The sequence below is a fragment of the Macrobrachium rosenbergii genome, chromosome 23, assembly GCF_040412425.1.
Source record: "Macrobrachium rosenbergii isolate ZJJX-2024 chromosome 23, ASM4041242v1, whole genome shotgun sequence".
NCBI lineage: Eukaryota > Metazoa > Arthropoda > Malacostraca > Decapoda > Palaemonidae > Macrobrachium > Macrobrachium rosenbergii.
The window spans coordinates 17,105,252-17,122,720 of NC_089763.1; the positions used below are offsets into that span (position 1 = coordinate 17,105,252).

At 34.4% G+C, this 17,469-nt stretch overlaps 1 protein-coding gene across 1 annotated transcript in view; it reads right to left on the minus strand.

Moving 5' to 3' along the window:
* The window catches only part of LOC136851310 (multiple epidermal growth factor-like domains protein 10), a 66,611-nt gene that overhangs the window by 20,246 nt on the left and 28,896 nt on the right, over positions 1-17,469 (minus strand). Inside the window, exons 11-17 of the mRNA XM_067125312.1 lie at positions 15,218-15,337; positions 12,168-12,290; positions 6,983-7,105; positions 5,470-5,589; positions 3,692-3,811; positions 1,968-2,087; positions 422-667 (exon numbers count right to left, since the gene is read on the minus strand). Coding sequence (XP_066981413.1) covers positions 422-667; positions 1,968-2,087; positions 3,692-3,811; positions 5,470-5,589; positions 6,983-7,105; positions 12,168-12,290; positions 15,218-15,337 — 972 coding nt within the window. The remainder of the gene's footprint in view (positions 1-421; positions 668-1,967; positions 2,088-3,691; positions 3,812-5,469; positions 5,590-6,982; positions 7,106-12,167; positions 12,291-15,217; positions 15,338-17,469) is intronic.

A 17,469-nucleotide genomic window follows, 5' to 3' on the forward strand; every position in this document is an offset into this window, starting at 1 on the left:
ACATGTTAATACATTTCTAGTGGATTTCAGATACTTTGACTAAAAAGGAATAAACCCCCCCCAAAAAAAATTAAAATTTACGATCGCATAGATAAAATGACCTGCTTTGGCCATTGACGTTCACAGTCTATTCTGCAGTTAAAAAGTCAAGGTGATTTGAATGTTCTGAGCTTTCTTTATTTCTTAATTGTTTCTATTTGTGACATGAAAATTTTCCTTCGTATTTCTTCTTTATTTTTTGTAAAATCTGAACACCTGAAAGCGCTAAATAAGAATGAATTATTGGTATTTGAGAAATAAAAACTAGAATTTAAACACAGCAAAAATTTTCCTTACCAAAATCCACATGACTCAAAGGGACGGAAATAGATCATCTTATAACAATTACCACACACATACACAAAGTGCTGAATAAGCTTACCTGGCATGCAGCAAGTGCACAACTTTCCAGGACATAAATCGGGGTTCTTTACACCATTACAGGTGTCAGGACACTCGGTGCAATAGCCAAGGTTTGCTTTGCATTCGTCCGTTGTCGGGCAGCCACAGCACTGGCAGTCCCCACTGCAGAACCCTGTAGGAATCCTGTCATCTTCGCAGTCCTTCTGGCACACGCCAGCATAGTTCACTTCGCATTCCTCAGGCGGAGGTATTCCACTGCAGTTAACTAGGAAGGATCGGTTTTGGTTAAACGAGTGTTTTTAGAAGCTTCTTTTTTTTATTTGTGTAATTTCTCACTTATCTACTTTTATTTACCAAGTACCTTTGATTTTTGTCCGAGTTTGCAAAGCTCCAAGTAATACCATATGCAAATTTAATAGGTATTGTCAAACGAACTCGTTTTCATAACTATTTAGGCATTTTGTCAACAACCTTTCATGGATCAGCCAACACTGGCCGCAAAATGAGTTTCGCTTGTTCGTGTCTACATGAAATCATCTTAACAGACACGGGCGACCTCAGTAGGGCAGGAACGGTAAATACTCTGAATGGTCGTGTCACGGAGCCTTCGCTTAGAACAGATGAAATATTTAGTCATTGTAGTCCAGTAAGTCTACAGTTAGGGAATATAAGAAATACTTAGAGAGAGAGAGAGAGAGAGAGAGAGAGAGAGAGAGAGAGAGAGAGAGAGAGAGAGAGAGAGAGAGAATTGGGGGGAGGGGGAATATGGGAAAAGGTAGTTCTCCTGCTTTCCTGAGGTACAAGACAGATTTACCAGTCGAAGCTAGTAAACTTTCTAATTTGGTATTTTGTGCAATGATTCGGTGAAAATAAGGTAATTATCTCCTGACATATTGATGACTGATGAAAAACATTGATGACTGATGAAAAACAAATGGATGCGAAAATGAACATGACACATTGCATTAAAATACATATAACTGGAATTTAAAAAATACGATGCACCTTGGCAATAAGTTATCCATCAAACATAATGGAAAAGCTTTGAAATATATCTAAAATGATCTAGAGGGATTCCAGAAATTTTGACGAAAAGGAAGAATAAATAAAGAAAATGGCAATCTTTACGATGGCATTTATGTTAGATAAATTGACCTGTTTTGGTTACTGACCTTCACAGTCTGTTCTGAATATCAAGAGTGAACATAATCTGAGTGTCCTTCAATTTATTTATTTCTGAATTGATTCTATCTGTGATATGAAAATGTCAATTCCAATTTCTTCCTTATTGTTTAGGAATAATATCAACATTTACTGAAATATAAATAACATAATATTTACATTCGTTACTTCAGCAAAACGCAGATCAAATTCATATAACGGACTTTGTAAGACTGGGAAAACTTGGAGGCGTCAGGTGAAGAATGCAATTTTGGAATTTGGGAAACAAAAACAACTGAATCACAGCGAAAGTTTTCGGTACCAGAATTCACACAACTCAAAGAAGCGAAGCCTGTCGTTCATCTTTTAACAATCAGCACAGACAGACTGCTGAATGAGCTTACCTGGTGAGCAGCAAGCGCAGTTCTTTTCATCACACAAATCTGGGAATGCTATACCGTCACAGGTTGGACCCGAGGTGCAATAGCCATTTATTTGTAGGCAGGCCTCTGTTGTCGGGCAGACTGAAAGGAACAGTTCCATTTTTAGAGTCTCCGGTACAGTAATGAATCTGAGGGAAATATACATTATAAATGGATATAAATCTTCGAGCTTTTTTTTTTTTTTTGAATGCAGGACAGACGCAGGTCTATTCAAGACTTTCTATTTCAAATGTTTATTTACTAGTTCACTGAAAGTAAGGCTGTTTACTCTCGAACTACTGGTGAGTAATAAAAATACACAACGATAGCAATATAAATAAGACCCATTACATTAAAAATAGCCGTTTTAATAAGGTTAATAATAAATATGATGCCTTTTGGTAATCATATTAATCCATAATACCTAATTCTAGTGGGATTGTTGGTATTTCAACGAAGAATGATAATAGATATAACGTGTCAGCCTGTGTGATCTCCAGGATCTCAGATAAAATGATCCGCTTGCGTCATTTGTTTTCAGTTTGTTTTCCGGCTAGATGGTCAAAGTAATCAACTGTGAACGTTCTTCACTCCTTTCAACTATCTCTGAATGAATTCTGTATGCTTCATGAAAATTTCAATTCATATGACTTTCTCTTTCTTTGTAAGATCTGGAAACTTGAAAGCATTGAAAGAAGAATGAAATATTGTAATGTGAGAAACAATACACAGAATTTAAGCACAGCAAAAATTTTCTGCACCAAAATCCACACGACAAAAATCATTCCCTTCTCCAACACACAAGTGGGATACATTATACCATCACGGGTGTCTTAGACTTTGAAGAACACTCGAACTTTCAAATTACAGAAAGTGACTGTTTACAGAATTAGCAGATGGGTATAACTCGCATCATTTCTCACCCTCCGTAACATTTGCACTAACAGTCCACACTAGTTGCAACGCCCGTCTAAGAAAATGTGACAAACAATAAACTAATCTAAGTGTCGGACAAACGGGTGTCCCATATTCTATCATTACCAGGATTTATTATTTTTTGTTAAGGATCTGCTCGAGAGAGCAAGAGCTTATGTAAACCTGTGTTTACAACATCAACAGGCTTTACCAAGCTGACGAGGATAGAGGAGCCTAGATACTTCTTACAAAGTTCTAGAAATAAAGAACATGGATCCTGATGCTTCTAATGGGACATTTCTATTTGCAATTGTTTGTAAATATTAGATTAGTGTTAACTTTTTCACATGATCTATTCATATACCAAACTAGAACAATGCTTGACTCCACAAGTGCTTCTAAATTAAGGTTTTCCTTTCCAGTTTCCAAGTATTTGACAAAGAATGATCTTCCTGACCTCAGATAAAATAACCTGTTTTGGTCGTCCGTATCCAGCGTTCTTCTACTAAATGCTCAGAGTAATTAATTTTGCGCGTTTTTCACTTTGATTCGTTACTGTCTAACAACTTCTATTTAGACGTACAAATACCAATTCGCATTTCTTCCTTATTCATTGCAAGATTTGGAAAACTGAAAGCACTAAATGAAGAATGAAATATTGCAATGTAAGAAACACTAATCAGAATCCAAAAACAGCGAAAGTTTTCTGCACCAAAATGCAAACTTATCAAAGGAACGAAAACTGTTCACCTTTTAATAATCAGCACAGACAGGTAGCTGGATGAGCTTACCTGGCAAACAGCAAGAGCAGTTCTCTCCACACCATTCGGGGATGATTAGACCAGCACAGGTGTCAGGACTAGTGGTGCAATAGCCATTTCCTTCTGCACATTCCAATGATATGATGCAATCTAAAAAGAACAGTGGTTTTTTTTTTTTTTGTATTTCCAGTGTGGTCACGAGACAAGGAAATGTATGTTTAAATGGACTTAAAGATTCGAACTATTCTATTGGCATACAGGACAGATACATAGGTGTAATCAAAGGAACTGTCTATCTTTAATTTATTCCCTAGTTCAGTGAGGATAAGGCAGGTACTCCTGACGTACTAGTGATTAATGAAATAAAACATAATACTAATATGTACTTGACTTACTATATTAGAAACAAATAATTAAATAAGGTCAATAAAACATATGGAGCCCCTTGATGACTATATTTATTCGTAATTTTGAAATAAATCTGATCGAATATATTATCAGTGGGGTATTCTGACAAACTATTATATAATAGATATAATGTTGCAGTCGTTGTGATTGCCATGATCCTAGAAAATAATAATGGTTTTGTCATCGATTTCCAGTCTGTTCTTCAGCTTAATGGTCAAAGTAATTGCTTTTGAATGTTCTTCACTATGTTTGATCATTTCTGAATAACCTATTGCGGCATAAAATATTATCAACCTGTATTTTACTAGAACATTAGTTTTCGTATAAATAAAAGAAAAATAAAATTTAAATTTTAATAGACATATGATTTTGACAAATATGTGAAAGCTAAACATTTTAAACGAAAATACCCGATATCCCTTAGATTGCTTGCTAACTGAGTTTCACAAAAATAAGAAAATTGAAAGCAGGTCTTAAAAGTGATATGTGACATTCGAAATCTGGCAAGGTCAGAAATGCCCAAGACACAGGAATTTTAGAAAAAGGTTAAATCATCTTGAAGTTAGTAGAATGGACTACAGTTTCACGAGAGAGAGAGAGAGAGAGAGAGAGAGAGAGAGAGAGAGAGAGAGAGAGAGAGAGAGAGAGAGAGAGAGAGAGAGAGAGAGAGAAATTGTTTTATTAAGGTTCAAGACAGATTTACTAGTCTCAGATGGTGAACTTCCTCTTTTGGATTATTACTCACTATTTTAGTGGATAAAAAGTTTCATAATCTCCTGAGATGCTGATGGTTGATGAAAATACAAATGGATGCCAAAAAGTACTTCACCCATTGCATCAAAATATATACGTAATGTAACAAGGATAAAAAAAAAACACGATGCACCTTTACTGATAGTTATTTTTCAGACAAAATGGAAACGCTTTGTAATCATATCTAAAATATCTAGTGGTATTCTGGATACTCTGATGAAGAGTACTAATCAATCAAGAAAATGGAAGACTTTACGATGGCTTTGATCCTTGATAAAATTACCTATTTTGGTTACTGACTTTCAGTTTGTATCGTTTGATTATTTCTTAACTGACTCAGTTTTTTATATGAAAATGTCAGTTCAGAATTCTTCCCTATTCTTCATCACCATCACTAAAATATCAACTCAAAATTGCCTTAATTTTTTATTGCTTCAAAAATAGATGAAATGTAAAAAAAAAGGCCTTTTTTGTAAGATTCGGAAAACGTGGAAACATTGAATGAAGAATGAAATATTGGAATTTGAGAAGCAAACACTAAAATTCAAGCGCAGCAATAGTTTCTGTACCAAAATCCGCAAGACTCAAAGGAACAAAGTTGTTTCTCTAATAAGGATCAACGCAATCCGAGTGCTGGATGCGCTTACCTGGAGTGCAGCAAGCGCAGTTAACCCCATCACACAAACCAGGGACTATTGTTCCATGACACGTGTCAGGACTCATGCAATCGCCATTTATTTCTAGGCAAGCATCAGTTGTTAAGCACTCTGAAAGGAACAGTTCATTTTAGTTTCCCTGGCGTGGTACTGAATCTGAGGGAAATGTATGCTATAAATAGATTTAAAGCTTCAAAGTATTTTACTGGAGTGCAGGACAGATGCAATGGTCTAATCAAAAGACCTTTCTATTTTGAAATTTTATGCATTAGTTCACTGAAAGTAGGTTTGTTTAAGCTTGACATGTTGGTGATTAATGAAAATACAAATCATTATTAATATAAATCGGACTTATTACACTAAAAAGAATCATTTAGTTTAGATTGATAAATAAATATGACACATCGTGATTATAATATTTATCCATAATTCCTATTGCCAGCGGGATTCAAGGTATTGTGACGAAGAACTTTCAAGTTTAGAGAAAACAGGAGCCTAGCCAAAACTCACCAAGTTCGAGAAAGCACGTACAGCCATTTAAATATATACACTATAGTATGGAAACACTTATAGGAAGATATCCAAAGCGTAATTAAAAGCCTAGCAAAATGGCGCTCATTTTGTATAATGACAAAAATCCTGTTGCATTTTGTTAGTTTAGAATATTATATATGCAAATGTCAATCATCAAGCTAGGTCAACAGGACGAGAGAACCAAATAAATGCCAGCCTACCAGTTCCCTGTGTATTAAGTTTTAAAAAATAACAAGAAAAATAGAGTTAACTTTGTAATTAACCTGTGAACTTGAAAAATACGCAAAAGCTAAAAACAAGTACGGAAAATGCCTGTAACACTTACGATATTTGGTCAATAATGAAAATAGGCCTCAAAAATGGCCTGTGACCTTCAAAATATGGAAAAGTAAAAAAAAAAAAAAAGCTAAGACGCATAAATTTTGGATAAAAAGTTAATTCAGCTGGTGAGCTGCACATAGACTCCAGAGTTTCACAGATCTCATGTAATCGAAATTTATGATTGCAGGAAAAATTGATAAATATTTCTTTAAATCTGGTACTGACATACTGGACCCTTTGAAGGTGGGCATTAAGCGTGAGAGTAAGGAAAATGGTATTCCTTACGACAGCATTAATCTCTGATAAAATTACCTGTTTTGCTTACTGACTTTCACAGTCTGTTCTGAACCTAAAGAGCCAAGTTAATTTGAATGCTGTTCACTTTTCTTTATTATTCCTGAATTAATTATATATGTTACCTGAAAATGTCAGTTAATATTTTTTCCTCTTTCTTTAAGGCAGCAAATGACATTTACCGACATATCAGCCCACAACCATCTGGATTTGTTGCTTTTGCAAAAAAATAAATTAATAAAAAACAGTGACTATTGTAAGTTTCTAAAAACTGGGAATCGGCAAACGAAGAATGAAATGTGGAACCTGAGACACAATGAAGATCAACACAGACCGAGTTGCTGGAAGAGCTTACCTGGCGAGCAGCAAGCACAGTTATCTCCATCACACAAATCGGGGAACATTGTACCATAACAGGTGTCACGACTCCTGGTGCAATAGCCATTTACTTTTAAGCACGCATCGGTTGTGGAGCAGTCTGAAAGGAACAGTTCCGTTTTTAGTGTCTCTGGTATGGTATTGAATCTGGGGGAAATGTATGTTGTAAATGGATTTAAAACCTCGAACCATCTTACTGGCATGCAGGACATAAGCTGGTCTGATCAAACGAACTTTCCATTCTGAAGTTCTAATCAATAGATTACTGGAAGCAGGGCAGGTTACTCTTGATGTATTAGAGATGAATAAAAATTCACAGTGGTACTTATGAATCTGGCTCATTATATTAAGAAGAATTAATCAAATATCGGTAATTTCTAATAAATTTAATCGAATAAATTTCAAGTGCGATTCCAAGCATTTTTCCGGAGAATGATATAAGATTGCAGTCTTTGCGATCACCATGATCCTAGATAAAATAGCCTGCCTTGGTCATCGATTTTCAGTTTGTTCCTCAGGTAAATGGTGGAGGTGATGCATTAAGAAAGTTCCTCACTTTTTTTCTATTATTTCTGAATAAATTTTATTTGTGACAAAAATACTATTTCATATTTCTTCATTATTCTTTGAAAGATTTGGAAACTTGAAAGGGTTAAACGAAGAAAAATATTGGAATGTAAGAAACAAAAACCAGAATTTCAGAACAACAAAAGTTTTCTGTACCAAAATCCACACGAATCAAAGGAACAAGAACTGTTCATCTTTTGACAATCAGCACAGCCAGAGTGCAGGACGAGGTTACCCTGGCGAGCAGCAAGCACTGTTCTTTCCAGCACACACAGAGAGAAATATCATACCATCACAGGTGTTTAATACCTTAAAGAACAGATAGAAATTTCAAATTAAAGAACGTGATTGTTTACTGAATTGGCAGATGGGTATAACCCACTTCCCCTGTCCACCCTTCATTAAAGTCCAAGGCTAATGAGACCCCCGTCAAAATAAATAAAGCACAATTACCACCTCTGACTGCTGGACAAAAGGGTATACGATATTCTATCATAACCAGGCTTCAGTTATTCTTTAGGGTCTGTTCGAGGGAGCAAGAGCTTGTGCAAGACTAAGGATATCTTCCATTTACAACAGCAATAACTTTTACCTGGCTGACGAGGAACGAGAAGCCTAGCCAATTATTTCCGTATTCAAGACAGCAAGTACAGTCTTTTCCGCACAAACTTGGGTCCGGATACATCTGAATGGGATATGTCTGGTTGCAATAGCCTCCAACTAATAGACAGTCGAATGAGTGCTTACAAGCCTCTCCGAATTGCAACGATGTATAAACGCAAGAAATGGCAAGAAAGTAAGAACTCCCTTCCATTAAATTTCTTTAGGTTTCGAGAAAATAAAAAAGTACCTACCCCGGCAGCCCGTCAACCTAGCGGTCCGAAAAAACCCGAGAGGTTCAGTAGGAGAATAGGTACCAGCCTTCGGGCTGGGCAGTTAAATAGTGGGCTTAGCGGCTAGCGACACACTGGCCACGTGTCATAGGCACTGGGACCTGTCCCCACTGGCTGTCGGCCTAAGAAACAGATCAGCGCCTGCCCTATGAGCCTACAGAGGCCCAGGACGACTTTAACTTAAACTTTAACATCAGAACAGGGCTAATTTTTTCCTAAAAGAAATTGGAACAAAAATCACTGACTGCATGATTGTCATAAAGAAAGAGTATTCATGTTTATGGGCCTGTTAGTTTTTCCTCATGGAGTCAAAAAGACATCATAGCATGAGGCAGTGGGTAGACCATAAAGTATTTATATAAATTGGCGCCATAACTAGAAACAAAAAAGGTGAAAGAAGAGAAATATATATGCTGTATATATGAGTTGAAAAAATCTGGTATCAATCAATTTATATTATCAGCATATATAACATCACTAGCATATAGAGAAGACCGTGCATGGTTTCGAAATTCATTTCCCCTAAAAACAAATGGATGAAGTTATGAACTTTCTCCATGTTGCCATCTGAATACATTCATTTTACAGTTTCAGGAAGCTAAATCATAAAACGATTTCATTTTCAGACTGCAAAGTTGGATGATATCAGTGATGACGCGCTATCGCCAGTTGTGAAATTTCTGAATGTTTGGGAATAACTCTGTTTCATAGCCAAACGGTTAATGTGGATCATCAACATTTCAAGGATAGTCATGGAATGGCGAAATACATTAAAAGAAACTGAATCCTTTGTGGAAATTTCCTTTCAAAAATCCTATGACTGTCATCTGCTGAGAAGTGACATTTTGGAAGATAAGGCACCTTTCTCAAAAGTCAAAAGACATCAGGAGCTGAAGGAAACAGTGGTATCGATTTCTTCTTTCAAGTGAATTTCCAGGTTGCTCCTAGCCAAATGTGGGGAAAACATTATAGTATGTATAAATGTGAGTTGAAAAATTTGGTATCAATCAATTTCATGGTATCACCAAGCCTCAATGACTCAGCAATGAGACCGACTGCTCATGGAAATGGAGTTTGAGTTCTTAAAGCTTTTTTGCGATTTGCTCCATCATTGCCCTCAAGATGCAGGCTTCATTTACAGGCAGATGGAGGCCACACAAAATATTAAATACTCAGAGAGAAACTTAAATAAATATCTGTTCTGAATTACTTTTGCTTTTGTCCATATGAATTTTAGTTTATGCTTAGAGGAATTTTTCTCTGTTTCATAACCAAACTACATATATATGGATCATCAAATATAAAATATATAGTCATGGAATATAATACTTCAGATAAAACTATGCTTATATATATATTTCCTTTCTCAAATATATCCTGAAAATATATATATCTGCTGAAGGGTCACATTTTTGCATATATATATATATATGTTTCAAGGCTCTTCCAGACACAATCTGCTTTGATATTACAGTGGTATCAATTTCTTCTAAGAAAAATAAAATTATAACAGGTAGACCTGTGACCTTCAAAAAATGTGTGAAGGCTAAAAACATTCAAGGACACGTGTTGGAAGCACCTTTAGTTTACTAACCATGATGGTAGTTTCATAAAAAATGACAGAAGAAATACAAGTACTCAGGGACTGGAGTTTGAGTCTCAGCTTTTTCTGAAATCACTGAAATCATACCCCATCAGAATGCAGGCTTAATTCAACTATAATGCCAATAAAATATAAATATAGAGATAACTTAAATAAATACCTATATATATATATATTTTGTTTTATCAACAATTTAGGCCACAGCCAGGTATACCTCTAATTTCAAACACCAGGATTGCTAAATATCGTATATATATTTCGTAATATATTATATATATATATATAAATAATAAATAATATAAATTATAAAAATATATATATATATATATAAATAAATAATATAATGGATTACAAAATAAAAAAATTAAATATATATATATAATTAAATATATAACGTAAAAATATATAATAATATATATATAAAAATATATACAATATAAAAAATATATATATATATATAAATAAGATATGACCAACCTATATCAGTATATATATAAACTAAACAGAAAACGAAAGACTAAGAGAGGTACAGTGTGCCGGCAGAGGTTTATGTGTTTAACAAGGGGAAAAGTCGTTTAATCATTAATGATTCCAAAATGGCCAATTCATGGCTGCTAGAGGCTCGCCCTAAACAGAAAAATCCTTATTTTCAATTGAAGTTTACATATTCTAGAGTGATTTCTGATATTATAAAAACTCTGGGTTTGTAATTTTACTGCCTGTCCTATAGCCATCCACGATGAGTCTATATATATATATCCGTTTTCTGTTTAGTTTAACATTGCACACTGAATAGGTTGGTCCATATCTTCTTACTTTATATATATATATATTTTTTATATTGTATATTTTTAGAGATTTTTTTTGTTTTTTTACGTTGTCCTTTTAATTGTCCCTTCTTTAATTTTTTTATTTTGTAATCCATTGTGCTAATTTTAAATTTAAATTTGTACCCTTTTTGTGACCTTTTATTATACAGAAAAAATAATGTGATGAAGGCTAAAAACATTCAAATAAATTGATACCTTTTTTACTTACCTATGTCCCTTTTGATATATATATATATATATATATATATATATATATATATAATATATATATATATATATATATATATATATATATATATAAATATAAGAGAGAGAGAGAGAGAGAGAGAGAGAGATTCAAGAGAGAGCAGAGAGAGAGAGAGAGAGAGAGAGATGGGTAGTGGGGGTTGGGGGATGCTAAGGAAGAGGACGTTTTCCTGGTATTTCATTGGGATACAAGACAGATCTACTGGTGTAAGCAGGTGAACTTTCTCTTTTGGATTATTGTACATCAATTCAGTGAAAACACTGTAATTAAGTCGTAATATGCTGATGACTGATGAAAATACAAATGTATACCAAAATGAAAATGAATCATTGCAATAAAAATACATATAAAACTAGAATAAATAACATGCTGCACCTTGACAAGTTATTCGTCAAACATAATGCAGATGCTTCGTAAATATATCTAAAATCAATAGAAGATTGCAAATACTTTGACAACGAGGAAGAATAAATAAAGAAAATGGCAGTTCTTAGAAGGGGATTCGTCTTAGATAAAATGACCTGTTTTGGTTACTAAAGTTAAATATACCTTAGTTTAACCAGACCACTGAGCTGATTAACAGCTCTCCTAGGGCTGGCCAGAAGGATTAGACTTATTTTATGTGGCTAAGAACCAATTGTTTACCAGTAACTGGACCTACAGCTTATTGTGAATCCGAACCACAATATAGCAAAAATGAATTTCTATCACCTCTAATTCTTCATTGGCCGGCCCCGGAGACTCGAACCCGGCTTAGCGTAGTGCCCACAACTCTACCGACTCGTACTATGCTCATTTGTTACTTGTGCAAAAACAGAACAAATGTAAAAAAAAAATGGTCTCTTTTAAGATTCAGAAAACTAGGAAGTGTTAAATGAAGAAAGAAATATTAGAACTGGGGAAACAAAATAAAAAAATTTCATTATAGCAAAAGTTTTCTGTGCTAAAGTCATAAGAACCCGAAGGAACAAAAACTGTTCGTCTCAAAAGATGAACACGGACCGAGTGCCGGATGAGCTTACATGGCCAACAACAACTGCAGTTCTCTCCAGGACACCAGTAGTAGTACGCTATGCCATTACAGGTGTCAGGATTCGAGGTGCAATAGCCATTAATCATTTGGCAGAACCCTCCTGTAACGCATTCTGAAAGGAACAGTTGCATTTTAGTGTCTTCGATATGGTAATGAATCTGAGAGAAATGTAAGTTATAAATGAATTTGAAGATACCTACAGTAGGTCTCATCAAAAGACCTCTCTATTTTGAATTTTTATTTACTTGTTTGGTAAATGTAAAAGTATTGGAGATTATTGAAAGAACACATCAAACTAATATGAAATAAAGAGTGAAATAAGATTGATAAAAATAGGATGCATCTTGATAATTATGTCTGTAAGATACACCTTGATAATTAGGTTTAACCGCAGTTTCTGGCAAAGTTGATGGAATATATTTCCAGGGGGATTACAGGTATTCTGACTAAAAATAATAATAGATATTAGACTGGTCTTCATGATATCCATAATATTAGATAAAATGACCTGTTTTGGTTACCAAATTCCGGTCTGTTTTCAGGCTAAATGGTTAGATATTCATTCTGAACGTTCTTCACTTTGATTTCTCTGAATAATTTATATTTTTGACAAAATATCAATTGCTATTTCTTCCTCATTATTTATAAGATTTGGGAACTTGAACGCGATGACTGAAAAATGATATATCGGAAAGTGAGAAATAAAACAGAATTTAAGCATAGGGAAAGTTTTGTAAACCAAAATCCACGCGATTCCGAGGGACAAAATTGTTCATCTGGCAAGGTTCTATAAAGACCGAGTGCTGGATATGCTTACTTGACAAGCGTATTTCTCTCCAGTACACTAATCGGGGAATATTATGCCAACACCAGTGTCTTATATTGCAAAGATCGCCTCGAACTTTCAGATTACGGAACGTGAATGTTTACAAAAATTCTTATATGGGTAAAACCCACATCCTTTCTTACCCTCTATTACTTCTGCACTGACAGACCAAAGTTGTTGCAACGCCCATGTAAGGAAATGCATTAAGCAATTTCCTCCTCTAAGTATTGGACTTATAAGTATCCCATATTCTATCGCAACCAGGCTTATTTGTTCAAGAGAGCAAGATCATAAGTTCAGCCTAATTTTACGACAGCAATAGGCTTTGCCATGTTGACAAGAAAAGAAGAGCTTAGTTATTACTTCCTGTATTCGAGACAGCAATGGCATATGCGCACAGACTTGGGTCTTGATACATCCAAATGGGACATGTCTGGCTGCAAAAACCTCCAGTTAATTGATGGTCATATGAGGTTTCAAAAACTCCTAATTGTGTTGAGGTTCGAACGCAAGAAATGGCTAGAAGATCAGCACGCAATCGCGGCAGATTTCTTCAAATTTCAAAACATAAAATACTTATGGTGTTAGAGTTAATTTTTTTACATGGTTTACTGAAACAGGAGAGTCATGCGTTGAGTACTTCTAAAGTAAGATATTCGCCTATAGTTTTAGTCTTCCTTCTTCTTTTTTATCTCATGAAGTTTTATAAATATCTGCAGTATAGTATGAATACTCTCATAGGAGATACTCCGTGGCCTATTTGAAAGCCTACAAACCAATGGCACAATTTTGCAGAGGACTGAAATCTGAAATTCTCTTAAGTCATATATATAGATATATATATATATATATATATATATACATACATATTATATAATATATATAATATATATAAATTATATATATATATATATATATAAATAAATAAATATATATATATATATATATATATATATATATATATATATATATATATATATATATATATATATATATATAAATAAATAAATATAATATAGTATATAGTATATATATATATATATATATATATATATATATATATATATATATATATATATATATATATATACATATATACATATTCATCAGACTATGCGTTACTGGCAAATTAGGTTTCAGGAAAACGTAATTTAAATAAAATTTCAGTTTTTCAGTAGACAAATGACTTTGATAAATATGTGATGGCTAAACAAATTAAAGGAAAATACTCGACAGCCCTTAGGTTACTTGCTTACTGAGTTTCAAAAAAATCAGAAAAGAATGAAATATCGACCTTTAAAGTGATCTGCAAGATTCTAAATATGGGAAGATCAAAAATCCTTAAGACACATGAAATTAAGACAAAAAGTTAATTCACCTATAATAAAATAGAGTAGCAGAGAGAGAGAGAGAGAGAGAGAGAGAGAGAGAGAGAGAGAGAGAGAGAGGGTGAGGTGTGGGAAAGAGAACGTTGTCTTCTTGTTTTATTAGGATTCAAGACAGATTTGCCGGTGTAAGCAGGTAACTTTATATTTTGGATTATCACTTTTTATTGCAGTGACAACAAGAGAATCATCTCCTGGCATAATGATGACTGATGAAAAAACAAATGGATGCCAAAATTAACATGAACCACTGAATTAAAATACTCAATGTAACAAGGAAAATAATATGCACATTAAAACATTCTTGGCGCTTTGTAAGTATATCTAAAATTATCCAAAGGGATTCAAGGTGCTCTGACGAGGGAAGATTTAATAAAGAAACCGACAGTCTTTACGACGGCATTCATATTAGATAAAATTACCTTTTTTGCTTACTAACTTTCACAGTCTGTTTCCATGCTAAAGAGTCAAGGTAACCGGGATGTTCTTCACTTTGATGATTTCTGAATTGGTTCTATTTTTTATATGAAAATGTCATTTCATACTGCTTCTGTATGACTGGTAATGAAATTTACTGAAATGTCAACATAAAACTGCTTTCATTTGTTACTTTTGCCAAAAATAGATCAAATGTGAAAAAAATGGTATTTTTGTATGAATCGGAAAACTTGGAAGTGTTAAATGAAGAAAGAAATACTGGAATGTTGGACACAAAACCGGAATTTAAGTGTAGCAAAGGTTTTCTGTACTGATATCCACACGACTCAAAGGAACGGCATTGTTCCCACTGTAAACGATCGACACAGACCGAGTGCTGGATCAGCTTACCTGGAGTGCAGCAAACGCAGTTCTCTCCATCACACCACTCGGAAACTTGATATCCATAACAAGTGTCAGGACTCGTACAATAGCCATTTGCTTCTTGGCAGGTAACTGTTTCTGGGCAACCTAAGAGGAACAGTTACATTTTTAGTATTTTCGGTATGGTAGTGAGACTGAGGGAATGTAAGTTGTTAGTGGATTTACAGCTTCGAATTAATTTACTAAAATGCAAGACAGATACACTGGACAAATGGTATGAACTTTCCATTCTGTAGTTCTATATACCATGAAAGCATGGTAGTGTAATCTTGATACACCAGCGGTTAACAAAAACACACTCTGATTCGAACAGGAATCTCACCCATTGCATTGGAAAGAATTCATTAAACAGAATTTATAAAAAATATAATACACCTTAAAAATATATATAATTTCCATTAAAAATAAGCGGGATTCCAGATATTTTAACGAATAACGACAGTAGATACAAGATTGCGGTCTTTGCAATTGCACTGATCATAGACAAAATTACCTGTGTTTGTCTCGACAGTCAGCTTCTTCTCCAGCGAAATGGTCAAGGTAATTATTTGTGGATGTTCTTCACTTTGTTGGCTATTACCAAGTAAATTCTATCTGAGTCATGGTATATGAACTCCCTATTCTTTGTAAGGTTCGGAAAGTTGAAAGCGCTAAATCAAGACTGAAATATCCGAATGTGAGAATCAATAACTAGAACTGAAACGAAGCGAATGTTTTTTATGCAAAAATCCACACGATCAACACCGACCGAGCTCATCACAAGTGTCACTGTCTTGGCCTTTGAAAAACACTCAAACTTTCAAATTACAGAACGTGACCGTTCACTCCTGAACTAACATAGCACAGTTGTCGCAATACCAACTAAGGAAATAAACTAAGCAATTGCCTCCTATAACTATTGGACAATTGGATGTCCCATTCTTTATCACTCAGGCATTACACTTTTTCTTTAGGTCTTTTCGAGTGGGTAAGAGCTCATGCCAGATGAAGGTTAGCATCTTTTACAACAGGAAAAGGTTTTACTAACTCACGAGGAAGAGGCGCCCAGCCAATACTTGCTATGTTTAAGAAATTACGGGCGTTCCTGCATAGACGTGAATCTTGAAGCATCTGAATGGGAAATATTTGGCTGCAATAGTCTCCAGCCAGTAGACTACCGAATAGTTTACAAGGCTCTCAGAATTGTGTTGAGGTGAAACGAAAGCCATGGCAAGACGATAAGAACACGCTTCCAGCAAATTTCTCAAGTTTTGAAACAAAAAAGCACATAATTATCTGATCGATGTTAATGTTCTTCACATCGTTTATTACAATAATAAATTAATCATTTCTAAGTAAGGTATTAACGTTTATATTTGGTATTTCTTGTTTTCTGTTTCCTCATACAATTCTGTAAGTCCAGCACTGTATAAAGCCTCTCGTAGAAAGTAATCAATGGTGTATTTAAGAGCCTAAAAATGAATGCCACGCACTGTGTAGAATGATTGAAATTTTATTGCATAAAGTTAGTTTGGAATGCACACACACATTTGTGAATGTGTGCATATATATATATATATATATATATATATATATATATATATATATATATATATATATATAACTACATGTCACCTGAGTTTTAGGTTTCATAAAAATAAAATTTTAACTTTTCAATAAACCTACCATCTTGGAAAATAAGTAAAAGCTAAACACAGTAACGGAAAATACTCGATAACCCTTAGATTAATTGCATATTAAGTCTACTAAAAATCAGAAAAAAATTAAAAGTATGCCTTTAAAGTGACCTGTGACATTCGAAACCTGGCAGGGCCAGAGAACGGTTTCCTCTTGTTTTAGTGGATACAAGAAAGATTTACCGATCTAAGCAGGTGAACTTTTTACTTTGAACATTGAATATATAGAATTTAAGCTAATGGCCAAGCACTGCGACCTGTGAGGTCATTCAGCGCTGAAACGGAAATTGTCAGTAAAAGGTCTGAAAGGTGTAACAGGAGGAAAACCTCGCAGTTGCACTTTGAATTAATTGTTTGGAGAGGGTGGAAAGTAAGATGGAAGAAAGAGAATATGAAAGGAGGTACAGTAAAAGGAACAAAAGGGGTTGCAGCTAGGGGCCGAAGGTACGCTGCAAAGAACCTTAAGTAATTCCCACAGTGCACAGCATGAGGTGCACTGATGGCGCTACCCCCCTACGGGGGAACTTTTTATTTTGGATAATT